We start from the raw sequence: 17394 nt of genomic DNA on the forward strand, positions 1-17394 counted from the left end.
CAGGACAAGAGGCACCTGCTTGGGAGACTGTGTTGCGGGTAGGGAGCACTGTGAAAACAGCAGGCTGAACAGAAGGGTAACCTGGTGCTGTAGATTCCTCAGTCCTCTGCCCATGTCCTTTGAGGGGCAAGCTGGGATGGGGGTAGACTGCTGGGCCCCGTGACAAGCACGAGGTTGAGGAGCCTTGCAGGGACTGGGCCCCATCATGGTGAGCATGATGCCTGGAATCAGGAGAGGGTGCACAGAAAGAGGCAGCAACCAGGCAGACACCCAAATTTTTTATTGGCAGGAATGGGGCACTGAAGGGTGGGCCCTAGGCCCTCTCACTGTACAGCTTGTTCATTGGCGCTGCTTCCTGAGTCCTGTGGCTTCATCACGTCAGGCAGCTCTGGTGGGCTGGAAAAGGGCTCGATGCGCAGGGCCTCAAATGCATCATCTAGAGGAGAGAATAGGAAGAACTAGAGGGGACCACCACCTCTATGCAAACATCCACCCAGGCAAAGTGAGTCTTCTCCATAGCCCCGACCTCCCTGACATCCAACTGCCTGGGATCAGTCTCCCACCTCTACAGGGCCAACCTGACCCTGGCCATTTTTTCCCTCACCCTCGGGACCCATCTTGTTCCCTTCTCATCCCCTCTCTACCAAGCAGTGATTAAAAAAATAATCAGACCAGATTCTCTTTCATCTCTCCTTAAATCCTTCCAGTATGTTCTGAATAAAATATCAAGTCCTTGCCATTATGTTCTCACATCCTGCACAAGGCCTTTACATTTTGGTCCTCAGCCTGCAATGCAGTGACAGGGTTCAACTCACACATTACCTTAGAGAAACCTTTCCCAGCCACCGCATGTAAGCAAGCACTCAGCGTCCCAAAACCCTGGTCATTGCCTTGGGAGCACTTAACCACTAGCTCAAAGGACCCTGTTTCTTTTGAGCAGCTGCTTTCCCCACTAAAATAGTGGCTCCAAGAAGGCTTTCACTGTTTTGTTATGGCTGTCACCTCAGCCCCACTTTTCTCCTGTGCTTTCCTTCTGGGAGACTTCCCTCCACCTGGCTCAGGGTTTTCAATTGATTAGGTAGCCCAGGGAAAGTCAGCCAAGTCTGGCAACAGTTTGGGTTGTCATAACTTGGAGTGGAAGGCTGCAAACAGTATCTAGTGGGGGTATATGTCCATCTCTGGTAGTGGACAGGTATGCTGCTAAGCATCCTACAATGCACAAAACAATCCACACAGAATGCTCCAGCCCCAAATGTCAATAGTACTGAAGTTTAGACATCTGACCACCTTAATAACTTATTCTTTTAAGCCACAAATCCGCAGTGACAAAAATTATCTCCATCATCTTTCCCACTCTTGAAATAGTCTGGATGAGGACATTAACACGTGAACACTGTCATCTCCCTAACAAACCAGTTTGGGGTGTCTTGTCCTACAAGCTGCACAAGGAAACAACTACCCACACAGAAGTGCATTTTCGTCCGTGGGAGAAGCCAAGAGTAGCCAATCCACAGTCCACACTGTGGCCCCTACCATCTATCTGTTAAATAGGTCTATCGCCATCTTCCAAGAGATGCTGCAAGCCTATAAGGGTGCCTTTGTTCAAATGAGAAAGGGGCACATCCTCTAGGAGAATGCTGTCCAGCCCTGACTTAGGAAGCAAAATAGGAGATGAGCTTTTAGCCCTTACCTGTGCCCTTCAGAAGGGCATGCCTGTATAGGGTCTGATTTGTACAAAATCTGCCCCAGCTCTACACCTGCCTCGGCGTCACTATGATGGTCAGTGGGAACCCACATAAAGGCCCCCAAGGTTTCCATTTGCTGAGCACTCTTAAGGCTGGGGGCCGGGGTGTGTATGGGCTTAAGCTGCCTGGCTGTGAGGCTGGCCCTAGTGTCACATCTTTTTATGGAGATGGGAATGCCAAGCCAGGAGGGACCGGAGGGACAGGAGGGACGGGTTGTGTGAAGTAGCTGCCTGAGGACACAGCTGCTGAGGCTTAGCAGTTACCCTTATCAAACTAAAAAATGGCCAAAGTACACTCCCTCCTTAGTCTTTGCTATTTTTCTTCTAAAAAGCCAAAAAACAATTCCTTGTAACTTTATTCAAGTTTACCCAGCCATCCATCCATAAGGCCCCTGGGTCCACAGCTGTGAAAATATTTTAAGACTTCTGGTTAAATTTCCCAAGACAAAGAATAAAATTTAAATCTCTCTTTCCTGGGAGAAGATGGGGGTATATTGGAGGGCGGTACACCACCCCAACCACTAGGTTTCTAAACTCTGGGCAGGGTGGTGCATGGTTGATGAATACAGGCTCTGGGGCAGGCAGGAGGACCTGCATCTGAATCCTGGATCTGGCAGTCCTAGCAAGTGACCTACTTCCTAGGTGCAGTTTGCTCAGCCTTAAAATGAACATAATACAAGTCTGGCCTGTACAGAGATGCTGGGGAATTAAGTGATGCACTGCAAATACAATGCCTGGTGGTGTCTGGCTCAGGAAAGGTCCCAACAGCCTGCATCTGAACCATGGCTCCCTACAACTACTGGCAAGCCTCAAGTGTCCAAGTCTCCAAAATAGCAATGGCAGGGCTAAACTCCCAGGGCTATCAAGATCAGATGGTATATCCAAAATAAAATGCAGAGCGTAGAAACAGGTACTCAATAGGGCCTCTATGAGGTCCAAGATGATGGCAGTAAAGGTGGAGGCTGAACTCCCATGAACAAACTCAAATATACACATATAGAGAGCAATTACTCCTATGAGACAAATGAGGGCTGAATGAACAGCTAAGTAAGGGAAAGAGACCAAACAGAGAAAGCTGAGAAGCAATGCTGGAAAGCCAGAGGAGCCTTCTGAGAGTTGTGGGAACTCTTCTCGTCAGAGGAGCCAGTGAGCACTATCATTTACATTTCCTATACTTGATAGAGTGGGGAGCTCTATTCGCAGATGCTTTGGCCTACCTGTGGGATCACCACTTGGCTACACTACCCAGTCTTTTGCCTCCCAACAAGGAACAAGCAGGAACAGGGCATCACCACTAACAGCTGGCCTCCCTGCCAGGAGCCGCTCCAGCCCCTACGGGGCAGCACCCTAGGTGAAAGCCTACACATATTTCACTTCCGCACTAGACCACTTTCTGTACAACAAACAACAGAGAGGCTGTATAGAGAATGGTGGGGATCCACTGGAGCTCTCCAGATTTGGGAATTCTACAAGGTTGGAGGTACCACAGTTGTTTCCCTGAAGTTGTTTACATCACCCTCCACACTTCCACAGGGTGGGCAAGATGCTCTCGCCCACCTGCAAGGTCCCTGCAGTGTGTTCCCAGACACCACCTGAGCCCATTCCAACCCTGAACAAAAGGAGCAAGCAGGATCAACAGGTCATCACTATACGTACTACCCCACCAAAAACCACTCTGGCTCAGTGGGCCAGTGCCCCAGGCACTGCCTCCTACCAACCTGCCAAAACCACCCAGCTCACACAGCCTACTTAAGGCCACTTTTACAAGACTGGAAAAGTCAGCTATTTTATCTAATTCATATAAACAAACATAGAAAGTCAAACAAAATAAAAGGCTGAAGAATATCTCTTAAATGAATGAAGGGAAAAAAAGAAAACCTAAGGAAATGGAGAAAAGTAATTTGCCAGATAAAGAATTCAAATAAAGTCATAAGGATGCACCCCAAACTTGAGAGTGGAATAGAGGAACTCAGAACTTCAACAAACAGTTATAGAGTTACAAGATATAATAAACAAACAAACATGTAGACCTGAAAATATAATAACTGAAGTGAAAAACAGAAGGAATTAACAGATTAGCTAATAAAGAATGGATTAGCAACCTATAATACAAACTAGAAGTAATAAACCAATCAAAACAGCGGAAAGAATTAAAAAAACAAGGATGGTTTAAAGGACCTCTGGGATAACATCAAGTGCTCAAACATTCAAATTATATGGATCCCAGAAGGAGAAGAGAGAGAAAGGAACTGGCTGAAAACTTTCCTAACCTGGGAAAGGAAACAGACCCTGGTCCAGGAAAAAAATAGAGTTCCAAACAAGACTTCCAAAGAAACCCAAACTGAGACCTATTGTAATTAAAATGGCAAAAATTAAAGAGACACTCCTGAAGGAAGCAAGAGGAAAACAATTAATTACATACACCCTATTAGGCTATAAGCTGATTTCTCAGCGGCAACTTTACAGGACACAAGGGAGTGGCAGGACATCTTTAAAATGCTGAAAAAAAGGAAGCTACAATCTAAAATAATTTGCCCAGCAAGGTTATTCAGAATTGAAGTAGAAATAGAGTTTCTCAAACAAGCAACAACTAAAGGAGTCCATCACCATTATACCAGCTTTACAAGAAATATTAAAGGGTCTTCTTTAAGCAGAAAAGGAAAGTACATAACCAGAAATAAGAAAATATGAAGGAAAAAATATCTCACAGGTAAGCCAAATGTTAATAAATGCAGCAAAACAGACATATAAAAAGCTACCAAGAAGGTTAAAAAAAGGTTTCAAACTCAACGCAAACTACAATTAAGTAGAGGATGTACAACACAAAAATATCTAAACCATGACATCAATAACATAAAGCGTGGAGAAGTAAAAATATAGTCCTTATAGAATACATTTGGACTTAAACACCTTAAAATAGACTGCTGTGATATACATAAACCTCATGGTAACTGGAAACCAAAAACCTACAAAAAATACACAAAAGAACAAAGTGTAAGGAACCCAAACAAAACGCTGAAGAAAAACAGCAAACAATAAGGGAAGAGATCCAGAGAAGAACAGAACAGACAACTACAAAAACAAAAAACAACAAAATGGCAATAAGTACATACTTATCAATTACTTTAAATGGAAATGGAGTAAATGCTCCCATAAAAGTAGGGTGGCCACATGCATTAAAAACACGTGACCCATCTTTATGGTGCTTACAAGACTCACTTCAAATTGAAAAACACATACATCCTGAAAGTGAAGGAATAGAAAAAGGTATTCCACACATATAGTAACGAAAAGAAAGCTGGGTAGCAATACTCATATTGGACAAAAAGACCTTTAAACAAACAAACAAAAAAAAGGACATTATGTAATTATAATGAGGTCAATCCAAGAGGATTTAACAATCATAAATATCTATCTCTGCACCCCAAATAGTAGCACCTGAACATATAAAGCAATTTATTAATGGACATAAAGAGAAAACCTCATAATAATAAAATAATAGTACAGGATTTTAATACTCTACTCACATCAATACAGAGATCATCTAGACAGAAAACTAATAAGGCAATAATGTCACATTAGACCAGATCAACTTAATAGATATTATTAGAGCATTTCTCCCAAAACTGCAGAACACACATTTTTCCTGAAGTACCCATGTAACATTCTCCAGGACAGACAATATATTAGGCCACAAAGCAAGCCTCAATAAATTCAAGAAAACAAATCATATCAAGCATCTTTTTCAACCCAAATAGCATGAAACTAGAATCAACTACAGGAAGAAAACTGGAAAAAAACATAAATATGTGGAGGCTAAAGAACATGCTACTAAACTAAAGTATTAAAGAAGAAATCAAAGAAAAAAATTAAAAACTTTTGAAACAAATGATAATGAAAACACAACTCAAAATACTTAGCACGCAGCGAAAGCAGTTCTAAGAAAAAAATTTACAGCAATATAGGCCTAGCTAAAAAAAAAAAAAAAGAAAATTCCCAAATAAACAATTCCAAACATAAAAGAGCAACAAAACCCAAAGTAAACAAAAGGAAATAGTTAAGATCAGAGCAGAAATAAATTAGAAATTTAAAAAACAAAAAGATCAATAAAACTAAAAGCTGGTTCTTTGTAAAGATAAACCAAATTTACAAACCTTTAGCCAAACTCAGCAAGGAAAAAAGGACCCAAATAAATAAAATCATATATGAAATAGAACATACAACCAACACCACAGAAATACAAAGAATCATCAAAGAATACTGCAAACAATTATACACCAACAAACTCAATTTTGAAGGCATGGATACATTTCTAAAAGTATATACCCTTCTAATACTGAACCAGAAAGAAACACAAATCTAAACAGACTGATTTCTAGCAATGAAATTGAAGCAATAACCAACTCTCAGCAAATAAAAGTCCAGGACCAGATGGACTAACAGGTGGATTCTACCAAAGATTCAAATAATAATAAATACCTATCCTTCTTAAACTACTTGAAACAACTGAAAGGAAGGAATGGTTCTAAACTCATTCTACAAAGCCAGCATTACCCTGATTCCAAACCAGAGACATTACAAAAAAAATTACATGCCATTATTCTTGATAAACATAGATGTAAAAATTCTCAACAACATATTAGCAAACTAGATTCAACAATACATGAAAGGATTATACAATGACCAAGTAGGATTCATACCATGGATGCAAAGATGGTTCCACATCCATAAATCAATCAACCTATACATCACATTAGCAAAATAAAGCATAAAAACCATATTGTCATCTCAATAGATGCACAAAAAGCATTTTGACACAATTCAGTATCTTTCTATAACAAAAACTGTCAACGAAGTGGGTAAAGAAAAAACATCTCAACATAATAAAGTAATAAAGGCTATATATGACAAACCCACAGCTAATATCACACTTAATGGTGAAAAGCTTGTCAAAAATAAATTAAAATACAAGTAAATGGACCCACTGTAAGAAGGAGCCAAAGCTGCCATGCCAGGGGAACTGCCTTTCATGTCTTAAACTTCAAATCTTTGGAATGTTAAGGCAAAATAACCTTTGGAATGGACCCAAAGCAACACTGTACCCCAAAGAACTGTTTGAAAAGATAACCAGAAAGTAACTTATTACAACTACCGGACTGAAGATTAAAAACATTGTTTAGAATTAACATCAGTATGTTACCTGCACCAATAGAAATGTCTCCTATTGAATTAAGCGTTCTCCTTCCGTTTCTTATAAATACCCATTGCCTGTGTCTCCTAATCAGAACATTTGGATTTCTGTGAATCAAAGCTTCTCAAATAGGTACTCCTTTTTTTGATCTCAAATGTTTCTCGTCTCTTTGAAAGGCCTTCCTTTTTATTTTCAGGTTAAGAAGCTGAAAGCTTCTATGGCCATGCCACCCTGAACGCACCTGATCTCATCTGATCTCTGAAGCTAAGCAGAGTCGGGCCTGGTTAGTACCTGGATGGGAGACCACCTAGGAATACCAGGTGCCGTAGGCAACGAAAAAAAAAAAGCTGAAAGCTTTTCCTCTAAGATCAGGAATAAAACAAACAAGGATGTTGCCTATCACCACTTCTATTCAACCTACTGTAAAGCCTTGCCACAGCAATCACACAAGAAAAGTAAAAGACATCCAAATTGGAAAGGAATTAGTAAAATGCTCATTATCTGCAAATGATCTATTATATGAAGAAAACTCTGAGACCTTCACCAAAAAATTTACGATAGTCACAGAATACAGAATATACAAAAATTTGTTGAATTTCTATATACCAATAACTAACGATCAGAAGAAATTAAGAAAACAATCCTATTTACATCAAAAATGTAAATACTCAGGAATACATTTAACCAAAGAGGTGAAAGATCTGTACTTTGAGAACCAGAAGACATTGAAGAAATGAAAGATACAAACAAGTGGAAGGATATACCTTGCTTGTGGATTGGAAGGATATTGTTAAAATGTCCTTACTACCTAAGACTATATAGATTCAGTGCAATCCCTATTAAAATACCAATGGCATTCTTCTCAGAATTAGAACTAATTCTAAAATTTATACAGCACCACGAAAGACCCTGAATAGCCAAAGAAATCTTAAGAACAAAGTGGGAGGTATCATGTTTCCTGACATCAAACCATCCTACAAAGCTACAGTAATCAAAACAGTATGGTACAAGTATATAAATGGATACACAGATTAAGAAATAGAACAGAGAGCTCAGAAACAAATCCTCACATGGTCAATATATGACAAAGGAGGCAAGGGCATACAATGAGGTAAAGACGGTCTCTTCATTAAGTGATGTTGGGAAAACTGACAGATGCATGCAAAAAAATGAAACTGGCTTACTTACACCATATGCAAAAATAAACTCAAAAATAGATTATAAAGATCTAAATGTAAGATCTAAAACCATAAAAAAAACCTAGAAGAAAACATAGACATTAAATTTGGATGTTTCCCTGGGCAATGGAAACAACAGAAAAAAACAAATGGGACTACATCAAAATAAGGTTATGATCAGCAAAATGAACAAACAACCTACTGAATGGGAGAAGATATTTGCCAATGACATCTGATAAAGGGTTACTATCCAAAATATGTAAGGAACTCAAAACTTTATACAAAGAAACAACGATCTGAGTAAAAAATGAGCAGAAAACCTGAACAGACATTTCTCCAAAGAAGACATACAGATGACCAACAGACATATGAAAAGATGCTCAACATCATCAATCACTGGAGAAATGCAAATTAAAACCACAATTAGATATCACCTCACACCTGTCAGAATAGCTATCATCAATAAATCAACAAACAAGTGGTGAGGAGGATATGGAGAAAAAGAAACCCTTGTGCACTATTGGTAGGATTGTAAATTGGTGCAGCCACATGGAAAAGAGTACAGAGATTCCTCAAAAAATTAAAGAGCTGCCATACAAGGCAGCAATTCCACTTCTGGGTATTTACTCAAAGAAAACAAAAACACTAATTCGAAAAGATATACACATGTACTCCTATGTTTTTTGCAGTATTATCAGTGATAGCCAAGACATGGAAGTAACCTAGATGTCCATCAACAGAAGAATAGATAAAAATGATGTGGTCTATTTGCAACAACATGGATGGACCCAGAAAGTATTACACTAAGTGCAGAAGTCAGAGAAAAAATAAATACCAAGATTTCACTCATCCATGAATGCTTTAAAAACAAAAACAAACAAACAAAAAAACAAATGAATAAACAAAACAGAAAAGAACAATAGATCTAGAGAACAAGCTGATATTTGCCAGAGAGGAGGATGGGGTTATGGGAATAAAAGAAAAAACCCTCTGTAAAGGTAACCTGGTATTATGACTAGGGATCTTTGAATCCTTCATGAACTAGGCTTCCATTTCTACAAGCATCTTGTTTGCTTCTCTTTTTTTGTTTGTGAGGGAAATAAAATACACTGTCACAAGATATTGCCTCATGTTTGTACACTGGGAAGACACTGTCCTGGAGACTTGGAAAAACTGCAGGATCCCTGACAATCTCTTTCTTTGGCTGTTTCCACCCTGCCTGGCTGCCCCTCTCACCTGCTCGGAAGGCCAGCCCCACAGTGGCTGGGGCCTGTGGTCGCGCTGTCTGACTGGTGAATCCACACTCACCCAGTGTCTTGCCATCATCCAGAAGCTGGTCATCCTGAGGAAAGAGGCAGGCAAGGTCTCAGGAGAGGCCCCAGGAGGATCAAGCCCCAAAGACCTCTTTGGTCAGCAACTACACTGGAAGTCAGAAGAGGTAAGAGAGACAGCTCAAAGTGGGGCCCAGGCCCACTCTAGAGTTTATCAAACACAGTTTCCAGGGCTACACTCAAGATTTTCCAAATCAGAACTTCCCAGGATAGGGCTCTGGAATCTGTTTCTCCACGCTCCCCACCCCCCGCCCCCCCCCCCCAACGCCCAAACTCCAGGTGAAGAGCCAGTGAGTGACCAGACCTGGCTACAAGCAGACCTGGTTTGAATCCTAGCTTTGACCCTTGGACAGTTAACTTTTTGATGTGAAATTTCCTTAACTGTAAAATGAAAATTATTGGAACTCCCACCTCACAGGGCAGCCAGGTTGTTTCAGTGAGTGAAGGAATAACACAGCCAGTGGGAAGCATCCTTATCAGGAAAGCCCAAGTATGTATCAGGGAGAAAAGGCCTTTAGAGACCAAGGGAGTGTGGAGGTTCAGCCTGGAGTGAAAGACCAGTTTTCTAGTTTCCAGCCAAAAATTAAATCAATGCACTTAGGTGAGACCTCCCACTGCCAGAAACTTCAATCAAGGATTGACACACCGGATTCCCCAGTGAAAACACAAACCCCCAAGTTATCCTTGATGGGTAACTACAGCCAGTTCCTAAGCAGCGAACAGTGAGGCAAGCTTTTAGAGAACTGGCAGATTGGAGACTTATAAATAGTTGTTGGGTAAAGAACTGGTGAGAATTTGATTCTTTGTATCAAAGAGTGTTGGGGGGGGGCAGTGTGATTTTGATGGGTCTACAGAAGATTACAGGCACCGGGATCAAATCCTGGCTGTTAAGTGGCCACCTCGCGAGCCTGTTTCCTTAACTACAGAGCAACGATGTCAAGTGCCAGCACGTTGCAGGGGACCGTTGTAAGGCTCAGATGCGACGCTGGCCCTCCGCACTCAGCACAGGGCCTGGAGCGCGATTTTAATGCCATCCTTAGTCGATACCTCCCCGTGTAACGAGCGCTATCGGCGCTTCATCTTTCCGAGTCCCAACAACAGCTCCACGAGGGGGAATTCGACCCGCGGCGGCCGCCACTGTTTACATCAACGACGCGATCGCTGTGAGCCCATGGCCAGGCTCAGGTTCCGGGCAGCGCCCGCCCCCGGCCCCAGCCCAGGCCCTTGCCCGGCCCCCGCCCGCCTGAAACCGGCGGGGCCGCACCTTGTACAGCCGCTGCTCGTCAGGAGGCCGCTTAAGAATGCCCTCGACAATGCGCTTGAGCTCAAACACGGTACTCGACTCCTTGGCGTCCGTGAAAATGGTGGTCTTGTGGCGCCGGATCATAAGGAACACGTCCTGGGGGTGGTGGGCCGGCGTGAGCGCGAAGCCCAGTCCCCCCCGCGCGGCCCGCCACCCCCGCCGCCCCCGGCCCCGGACCAGCGCCCCTCCCCCCGCACCCGCTCACCATCTCAGCAGCTGCCTCTCCCACTCGACGCGCCGGCGCGGCCGCGCTCCGCCCCGTTCCCGGCGGACCGCGCGCTGCCCCCCAGCGTGCCCTGCGCCTGGCGGCCACGCCCCAGCGGCCTCCATTTTAAACGATTCGCAAGCGAGTCGCTCACTCCCAAGGTTCGGTCGCCATCTTGGCGCCTTGGCGCGGGGCATCTCGGGTTGGCAGGGTGGCGGAGGTGGTGGGAGTCGGGGCGGCAGGGCGGAGCTGGGGGTGGGGGGTACGCGGAGGTGGTGTGCTAACTTGGAAGTGGCAAAGGTGAGGTCCTCATGAGCGAGACGCGGGTGTAGGCCCAGCCTTCTTTTGAGAATATCCGGGACTACCTTCATCAGCGTAGGGTACCTCCACATCTCAGGGAGGGTAAATGAATGATGTGCATCTTGGTCACCGGGGAGGCAAGATGTTCGCATCTCAGTGAGACCTGGGCTGCCATATTGAAAGGTCTGACTCAGAATTCTGAAGCTTCCTGGCGGCCATTTTGAGGAGTGTAAGGAGTGTGCAGCCTTGGGTATAAGGATTGTTTCTAGTTCAGAGAGGCTTTATGGTCTGTAGGGAACTTTTGTTGGTGTTAGGGCGAATTTCCTGGGAAGACGCATTTGGCATGGCCGAAGTTGATGCTCTCCAAGGAGGAGGAAAGAGGAACCCCCTGGCCCTAGGGGTCTTGGGCACCCGCCCACCTCCCAGCCTTGTTCTACTTGGGCTCTGGAAAGGCATGTAGACTTGATTTCCCTGTTTAGCCACCTTTCTACGGGGGCATCCTTAGCCACAGTCTATTCCTCCCATTTTGGATGTTGGTCACTATCCTGTGTCACCCCCAAATTGCGGTTACGCTAGTGCGAGGAATGGAGGCCTTTCACTTAACCACTCCTTGGGAGAGGGAGAGCCTCAGCTGCCCGTTGCTGGTGTTTGTCAGGGGAGGCATGCTGTGGCACCCAGCAAGAGCTGAGCCAGTAGATGGCCCTGGACATCAAACAACTTTGCAGTTGTTGGGGCTGCAATTTGAGAATTCTTTAAGGTGAGCAGATTCTGAAGATGCTGCTGCCTTTGTTACGCGGGCAGGTGTCCTTGCCCTCTCAGGACAGAAATCAAGAGAGAGGGTGAAACAATTTTGCAGAGAAAAAGATTTTTTAAAGCAAGAGCTTGATGCAACAAGGAAATTCACTCTGAAAGAATGGATGTGGCTCCCCAAGGTTTATAGGTACAGCGGTTTTATAGGCTCTTGTGATTGGGGGCCATCCGTTTCTCTTTTCTTCCTCTACAGAGTATGTTGAGGCGGGTCCTGTGCAGTGTATCTGCATGCTACTTCATGTATGGCATATCTCATTAGCATCTTAAATCTCCATCCATCTAGAGGAGTGTTTTACTATGATAAGATAAGTTAATTATAGGACAGCCCTTTTTAACTTATTAAGTGCTTGCGTAACTTAAGAAACTTTTCTTGGGCCCACTTATCTCTCGCGTGATTATGGTTCTGTCCACTTATTGTTTCTTATTGGCTGAGGAATGTGGCTCACGGTGGTTTCCCCCAGCTGCAGGTTCCAGCTACGTGACTACCTTACATGACCACCGACCGCATCTTGACCCTCAACCAAGCTGGTGGCTAACCGCACAGGCTCTGGGCTCTGACCAGCTGGTATTCAAGTCCTTGCTGCTTGTGCAGCTTAGGGCAGTTAATCTCACCAAGGCCCAGTTTCCTCTTCCAGGTGGGAGAATTAACGTTTCTAAAGTTTATGAGTCTCTCCAAGAGTTAGTGCTCAATAAACATTTCCTAAACTTCAACTGTAGTTATTTTTGACCTCTACCCTCTGGTTCCTCAGGAGCCTTCTTAAGTCCCTTCCCCTCCTGTGACTCTTTCCTTCTTGCACCTCAAGGCAGGTCTGTTTCCCTGCTGGCAGGCCAACCCCTGGCTGACCTTCACCTGGGCTCTATCCCCTGAGTCAAGAGGCAGTGGACACATAATTGGTGGGGTAAGTCCTCGGCTTAAGGTTTCCTTATGAATCTCAGTATCTTTGTGTACAGAGAGTTGGAAGCTTTAGGTACTATGCTGCTGAGGAGGGAGAGGGAAGGGAGAGTGGGGTGTGGACAGTAAAGGCCAAGGAGGTTCTCAGAGACAGGCAACAGACCCCCCAGCCAAATTATGATCTCGGGCAAGGCACTGAGCCTCCACTTGTTTTTCCATCCATGAAGGAAAAATACACAGTTGGACCTCGCAGGGCATTTGGGAGTATTAACGAGCTGGCTAATGCACACAGAGCACAGTGTCAGGGTTCGGGGAATGACTGATTTCTGACTATAGCTGTCTCTGTTGTCTGAGGTCACCCAGCCTGGTGAGTCTTTCCTTTCAGAAGGCTTTTTGTGCACCCCCTGGTGCCATCCAGTTGGTAGATTGGTGGCAGGAGGTGACTACAAGCGTCCGTGTCATTTAGTGCAGTGATACCTACACAAGTGGGAATGGGGTGTGGGGAGGCGGTTTGAGGGGCAAGCAGGGGCTGAACCCCAGCCCCAGCCCTAAGCCCTGGTTTTGCTGGGTGTAGGCCCTCCCTTCTGGGGGCCATGATACACAGAATGGGAATCTCAAGATGGCTGGTGAGCTGGCTAGCCAGCTGCTCTTGGTTCTCTCCCCAGAAAGGCCTCCTGGGCCCTTTTTGCTTCAGTCACCTATTGTTCACGACAGGGACCTTCCAAACTAAGTCTGCATTGTCTCAGCTTGGTGGGCCTTCCCCTCCTATTTTTTTTTTTTTTTTAGCATTGATTAATAAATAGTAATCATCAATGACTACTGGTTATAGTGTGTCTCTCATTTGTGTTTTACAACTACTTCAATTTTATGAGGGAAGTGACACCTGTGGAATTTGAGTCGGTTGCCTGTGTTCAAATCTGTCTCCACCTCTTACCTGCTGTGGGCCTTAGGGCACCTCATTTAACCTCTCTGGGCCTGTTTTCCCACCTATGACAGGGGAAATGAGAACACCTCATGGGTGCTCTGAGATCACCCATTGCTGCTGTCAACTCCAAAGAGTAGGCTTTGGATTTTCCAGGGTTTTTTTTTTTTCTTCTTCCAGTTTCTTGTTCCTTCAGCAGTTCTAGAAACAGCTCTGTCTACAGGGATGGGTGATCCTTGGCCTAGAAATGAGAAGATGGCAGGCCCCAGGTACTTGAAGGTGGGTAGGGAGCTGCAAAGGGTCTAGGCTGATCTCCAGACACAGGTGTGTGCGGGGGTCTGGGTCTGGAGCTTCTGGCCAAGACTAGGATACAGCCCCAGACTTACTCCAGGAGTGATGGGGTAACAGAAACCGGAAAGCAGAAGCTCCAGCCAGGCCTGCCCAAGGAAGGGCTCCTTGCGCCTCCTGGGCAGAGGGTATGATGCCAAGTGGCCCTTACTCCTGAGCCTGGTGGAGGACACTCCATTCCCAGGTACCTCCATTGTAGTGGATAAAGTCTAGATTTCTCTTGCTGTGTGACCAGTGACTGCAAACATAGCAGCTTAACACAAGACAAATTTATTAAGTCACAACTTTGGGGACCGGAAGTCTGGGTGGACTCAGCTGGGTTGGTCTGATGGGCTCTCACCTGGATGCTGAGGGGAAAGTTTGCTTCCATGCTCTGTCGGGTGTTGGCCAAATTCAGTTCCTTGCAGTTGTAGCATTGAGGTTTCCATCTTCCTAAAGTCTGTCGGCCAGGGCTGCCCTCAGCTCCTGGAGGCTGCTTGCAATTTCTTACCACGAGAACACACCCTTGACACACCCTTCCCCTACCATCTTCAAAGCTAGTGAAAGAGAATCATCTCTTTGGCACTAAATCCCTCCACACTTTGAACCTCCCTGGCTTCCTCCAGAAAAAAAGGGGCACACAGGCCAGACCGGGCACTAGCTTACTTGCCTATATCTGGGTACCCAGCCCCAGCTCTGGCTGGAGCTGTAGAGGATAAATGAACAGGAAGGGGAAAGTGGGAGTTTGAGACCCTGACACATGGGAGGCTCCTGGATGGGGGCTGGCAGCTCTGGTTTGGTGATCCCCAAGGAGGAGGCAGCAGGGTATGGATAGATGGATGGAAAGATGGCCCATTAGCTTTGTCAGGCCTCTGAGTCTCAAGTCAGAAGTGGCAGGGTCGAGGGAATATGCAGGTCCCAAGATGTACCAGGTAGCATCCGATTCCAAGTCAGTGTCACCACATCAAAGGCTGAGGCAAGCCTGAATCCAAGGGCTGTAAATGGCCACATTGGTATAGACACCTGGACGGTTGGGCAGGGCACAACCTTTGCCCCAGCTCACCACGCCCACCAGGACCCAGCGCCCAGACTTCAAGCAGGTCAGGGGTCCCCCCGAGTCACCCTGTAGGAGAAAGGCAACCTTAGGTCCCCGCCCTCTGGAGACTATGGCAGTCCTAAGGCTCCAGTCCCCTAGGTGGTACATTTGGTTTGGGAGCCAGGACACTGAGCCTGGAAGGGGTACCTCCTGGGTCTTGGGTTCGAGGGAGGTAGGGTGCTGGACATGGGAGTGTGGACTTGAGGTTCCAGGCAGCTTCACGCACCTGGCAGGCATCCTTGTGGCCCTGGACGTAGCCAGCACACAGATTCCCCGGGAGCACTATGTGCTGAGCAAGGGGCACATTGGTGCCCACATGATAGAGGCGGTCACAGGTATGCGAATCCAACAATGGCACCCTTACTCCCTGCAGAGGTCGCCACTCTGGGAGTGGCACTGGGGGAAGAAATGGGATTTATGAAAGATGAGAGGGGGTCTGGGTAACCAGGGGTGGGTGGGAGGAGTTGCACCTGAGAAGGACTGGGAAGAGGTTTGAGTGACTAAGGGGTCCCAGGGTGAGGCAGTGGGGGGTGGGATTCCCTGGCAGGGAGTTGAAGGGGGAACTCCTGGTTCTCCCCCAGTGCCACTGTGCCCCACCTCTGCCTCACCTCCTGGGTGGAGGCTGCCCCAGCCAGTGACCCAGCACAGAGTACCGGGTGGCAGGTGGGCCCTGGGCTCAGGCAGGCACACGGGCTGGACTCGGGAGCTTAGGGGCACGGGTCGGTGCAGCTGTAGCAGCGCCAGGTCGCCGCGGGCCCTGTCTTCGGAGTAGTCCGGAGACAGCAGCATCCTCCGCACCGGCGCCAAGAGAGCGCGGGGTGAGGCAGGACCCAGGTGCAGCGCCCCGAGGCGCACGCGGTATTCAGAAAGCAGCACCCGCCTGTGTGACAACAGTGGGGCTACTTACAGCAGCCCCTCCAACAACCCCAGTAGTGCCCTGGTTCCCGCCGTCCCCGCGCCTCCCCGCGCAGTCTCAGCGCCTCTGCCAGGTGATTTCCTGCTTTCCCTGGGCCTTGTTCCCCCACACCCGTGTATCACCGTTGCTGGAGCCGGGCGCCGGCTCGCTGACCTCGGGAAGCAGTGCGCTGCCGTCAGCACCCACTGGGGGGCGATGAGCGAGCCGCCGCACACGTGCGCCCCGCGGTGCTGGATGCTCGCCTGCCACGGCCACTCTCCGGCCCGGGCGTCCTGGCCCCCCACAATCCGACTGGACACACGAGGCTGCCCACAGGCTGCGAGAGGATAAGGGGGATGGAAAGGGTAGGCGGAATACTGAGGGCCTGGGAGGTAGGTGGAATCTGAGAGACAAAGGGCCAAGGTCAGGGAGGAGTTGGCTCCCAGGGTGGAGTGGGGACCCTAAGGCTTCCTGACCTGCAGACTCCAGCGTCTTAGCAGCTCCTGGAGGAGGAAGCAGGGAAAAGACTGGTTATGGATTTGGTGTCAGGTAAGGGGGTGAGGGGAAGGGAGGTCAGAGATTAGAAGGAGGGTGGAACATTTATGGCACTGACCTGGTGCCAGGATTTTGTGCAATCCGTTACCTGATTTAACCCTCCCCAGAGCACTGTGAGGTGGGGACTTATACCCATTTTGCAAATTAGCACATCAGGGTTTGGAGAGCCAAAGGTTAGCGACAGAAAACTTGAATCCCTGAAGCCAAGATTAGGATGCCCTGGAGTGCTCTAGGGGAACCAGGCCAGAAGGGGGTGAGATGGGACTTCTAGCCAAGGTCCCTGTAGTCAACGCTCATATCCCCCCCACCCCCTGCACCTCTACTCACCCAGGAGCAGTAGGAGCAGGACCTGGAGACAAGAAGACTCCCTCATTCTGTCTTTAGGACTGGCCCAGGGGTTAGACTGTAGTGAGAGTCTGCAGAGAGAGGAGGGGAAGGTCCTAACCCAGAGCACTAGGCACCCCCAGAGGCCCTTCTTTCTTTACTCAGACCCTAGTTGACCCCAGACCTATCATGGCACAGGTTCTATCTCCTTCCCTCTGCCCAGAACCAAAGGACCACCCCTGCCCCCCATCTCCCTGAGAGATTTGGGCACCCCAGGCCTCCAGGAGGGCCTTGGAGCCTGGCCCCTTTCCCACTCTATTG

At 46.9% G+C, this 17394-nt stretch overlaps 2 protein-coding genes, 1 long non-coding RNA gene and 1 other non-coding gene across 4 annotated transcripts; 2 read left to right on the forward strand and 2 right to left on the reverse strand.

Moving 5' to 3' along the window:
* Window positions 1–259: 259 nt before the first annotated feature.
* On the reverse strand, window positions 260–11041 carry ELOB (elongin B). Its single transcript, XM_016122242.2, has 4 exons — window positions 10953–11041; window positions 10709–10843; window positions 9350–9455; window positions 260–436 (listed from the first exon to the last, which is right to left on the reverse strand). Exons 1-4 carry the CDS (start codon window positions 10953–10955, stop codon window positions 324–326), a joined length of 357 nt encoding a protein of 118 aa, XP_015977728.1. The 5' UTR covers window positions 10956–11041; the 3' UTR covers window positions 260–323.
* LOC118607214 lies at window positions 7149–7267 on the forward strand. The gene has a single exon (XR_004952741.1). It is a non-coding gene; the product is annotated as a 5S ribosomal RNA (ribosomal RNA).
* A 112-nt stretch (window positions 11042–11153) lies between the features above and the next one.
* LOC118606934 lies at window positions 11154–12989 on the forward strand. Its single transcript, XR_004952691.1, has 2 exons — window positions 11154–12697; window positions 12866–12989. It is a non-coding gene; the product is annotated as an uncharacterized LOC118606934 (long non-coding RNA).
* Window positions 12990–15167: 2178 nt separating this feature from the next.
* On the reverse strand, window positions 15168–17122 carry PRSS33 (serine protease 33). The gene is made up of 6 exons (XM_036225886.1): window positions 17077–17122; window positions 16671–16697; window positions 16369–16531; window positions 15908–16179; window positions 15526–15695; window positions 15168–15326 (listed from the first exon to the last, which is right to left on the reverse strand). Exons 1-6 carry the CDS (start codon window positions 17120–17122, stop codon window positions 15168–15170), a joined length of 837 nt encoding a protein of 278 aa, XP_036081779.1.
* Window positions 17123–17394: the final 272 nt, after the last annotated feature.

This window comes from Rousettus aegyptiacus, unplaced genomic scaffold, assembly GCF_014176215.1.
Source record: "Rousettus aegyptiacus isolate mRouAeg1 unplaced genomic scaffold, mRouAeg1.p scaffold_m13_p_8, whole genome shotgun sequence".
Classification (NCBI taxonomy): Eukaryota; Metazoa; Chordata; class Mammalia; order Chiroptera; family Pteropodidae; genus Rousettus; species Rousettus aegyptiacus.

Coding starts and splice junctions, on each gene's coding strand:
- ELOB (XM_016122242.2), bottom strand. Junction 9,456..10,708: donor ACGAGCAGCGGCTGTACAAG/GTGCGGCCCCGC, acceptor CTCTTTCCTCAG/GATGACCAGCTTCTGGATGA. Junction 437..9,349: donor GGGGCTGGCCTTCCGAGCAG/GTGAGAGGGGCA, acceptor TCTCTCCTCTAG/ATGATGCATTTGAGGCCCTG.
- PRSS33 (XM_036225886.1), bottom strand. CDS start 17,122: ATGAGGGAGTCTTCTTGTCTCCAGGTCCTGCTCCTACTGCTCCTGG. Junction 16,180..16,368: donor GCAGCGCACTGCTTCCCGAG/GTCAGCGAGCCG, acceptor GTTGTCACACAG/GCGGGTGCTGCTTTCTGAAT. Junction 15,696..15,907: donor GGGCAGCCTCCACCCAGGAG/GTGAGGCAGAGG, acceptor TTCTTCCCCCAG/TGCCACTCCCAGAGTGGCGA.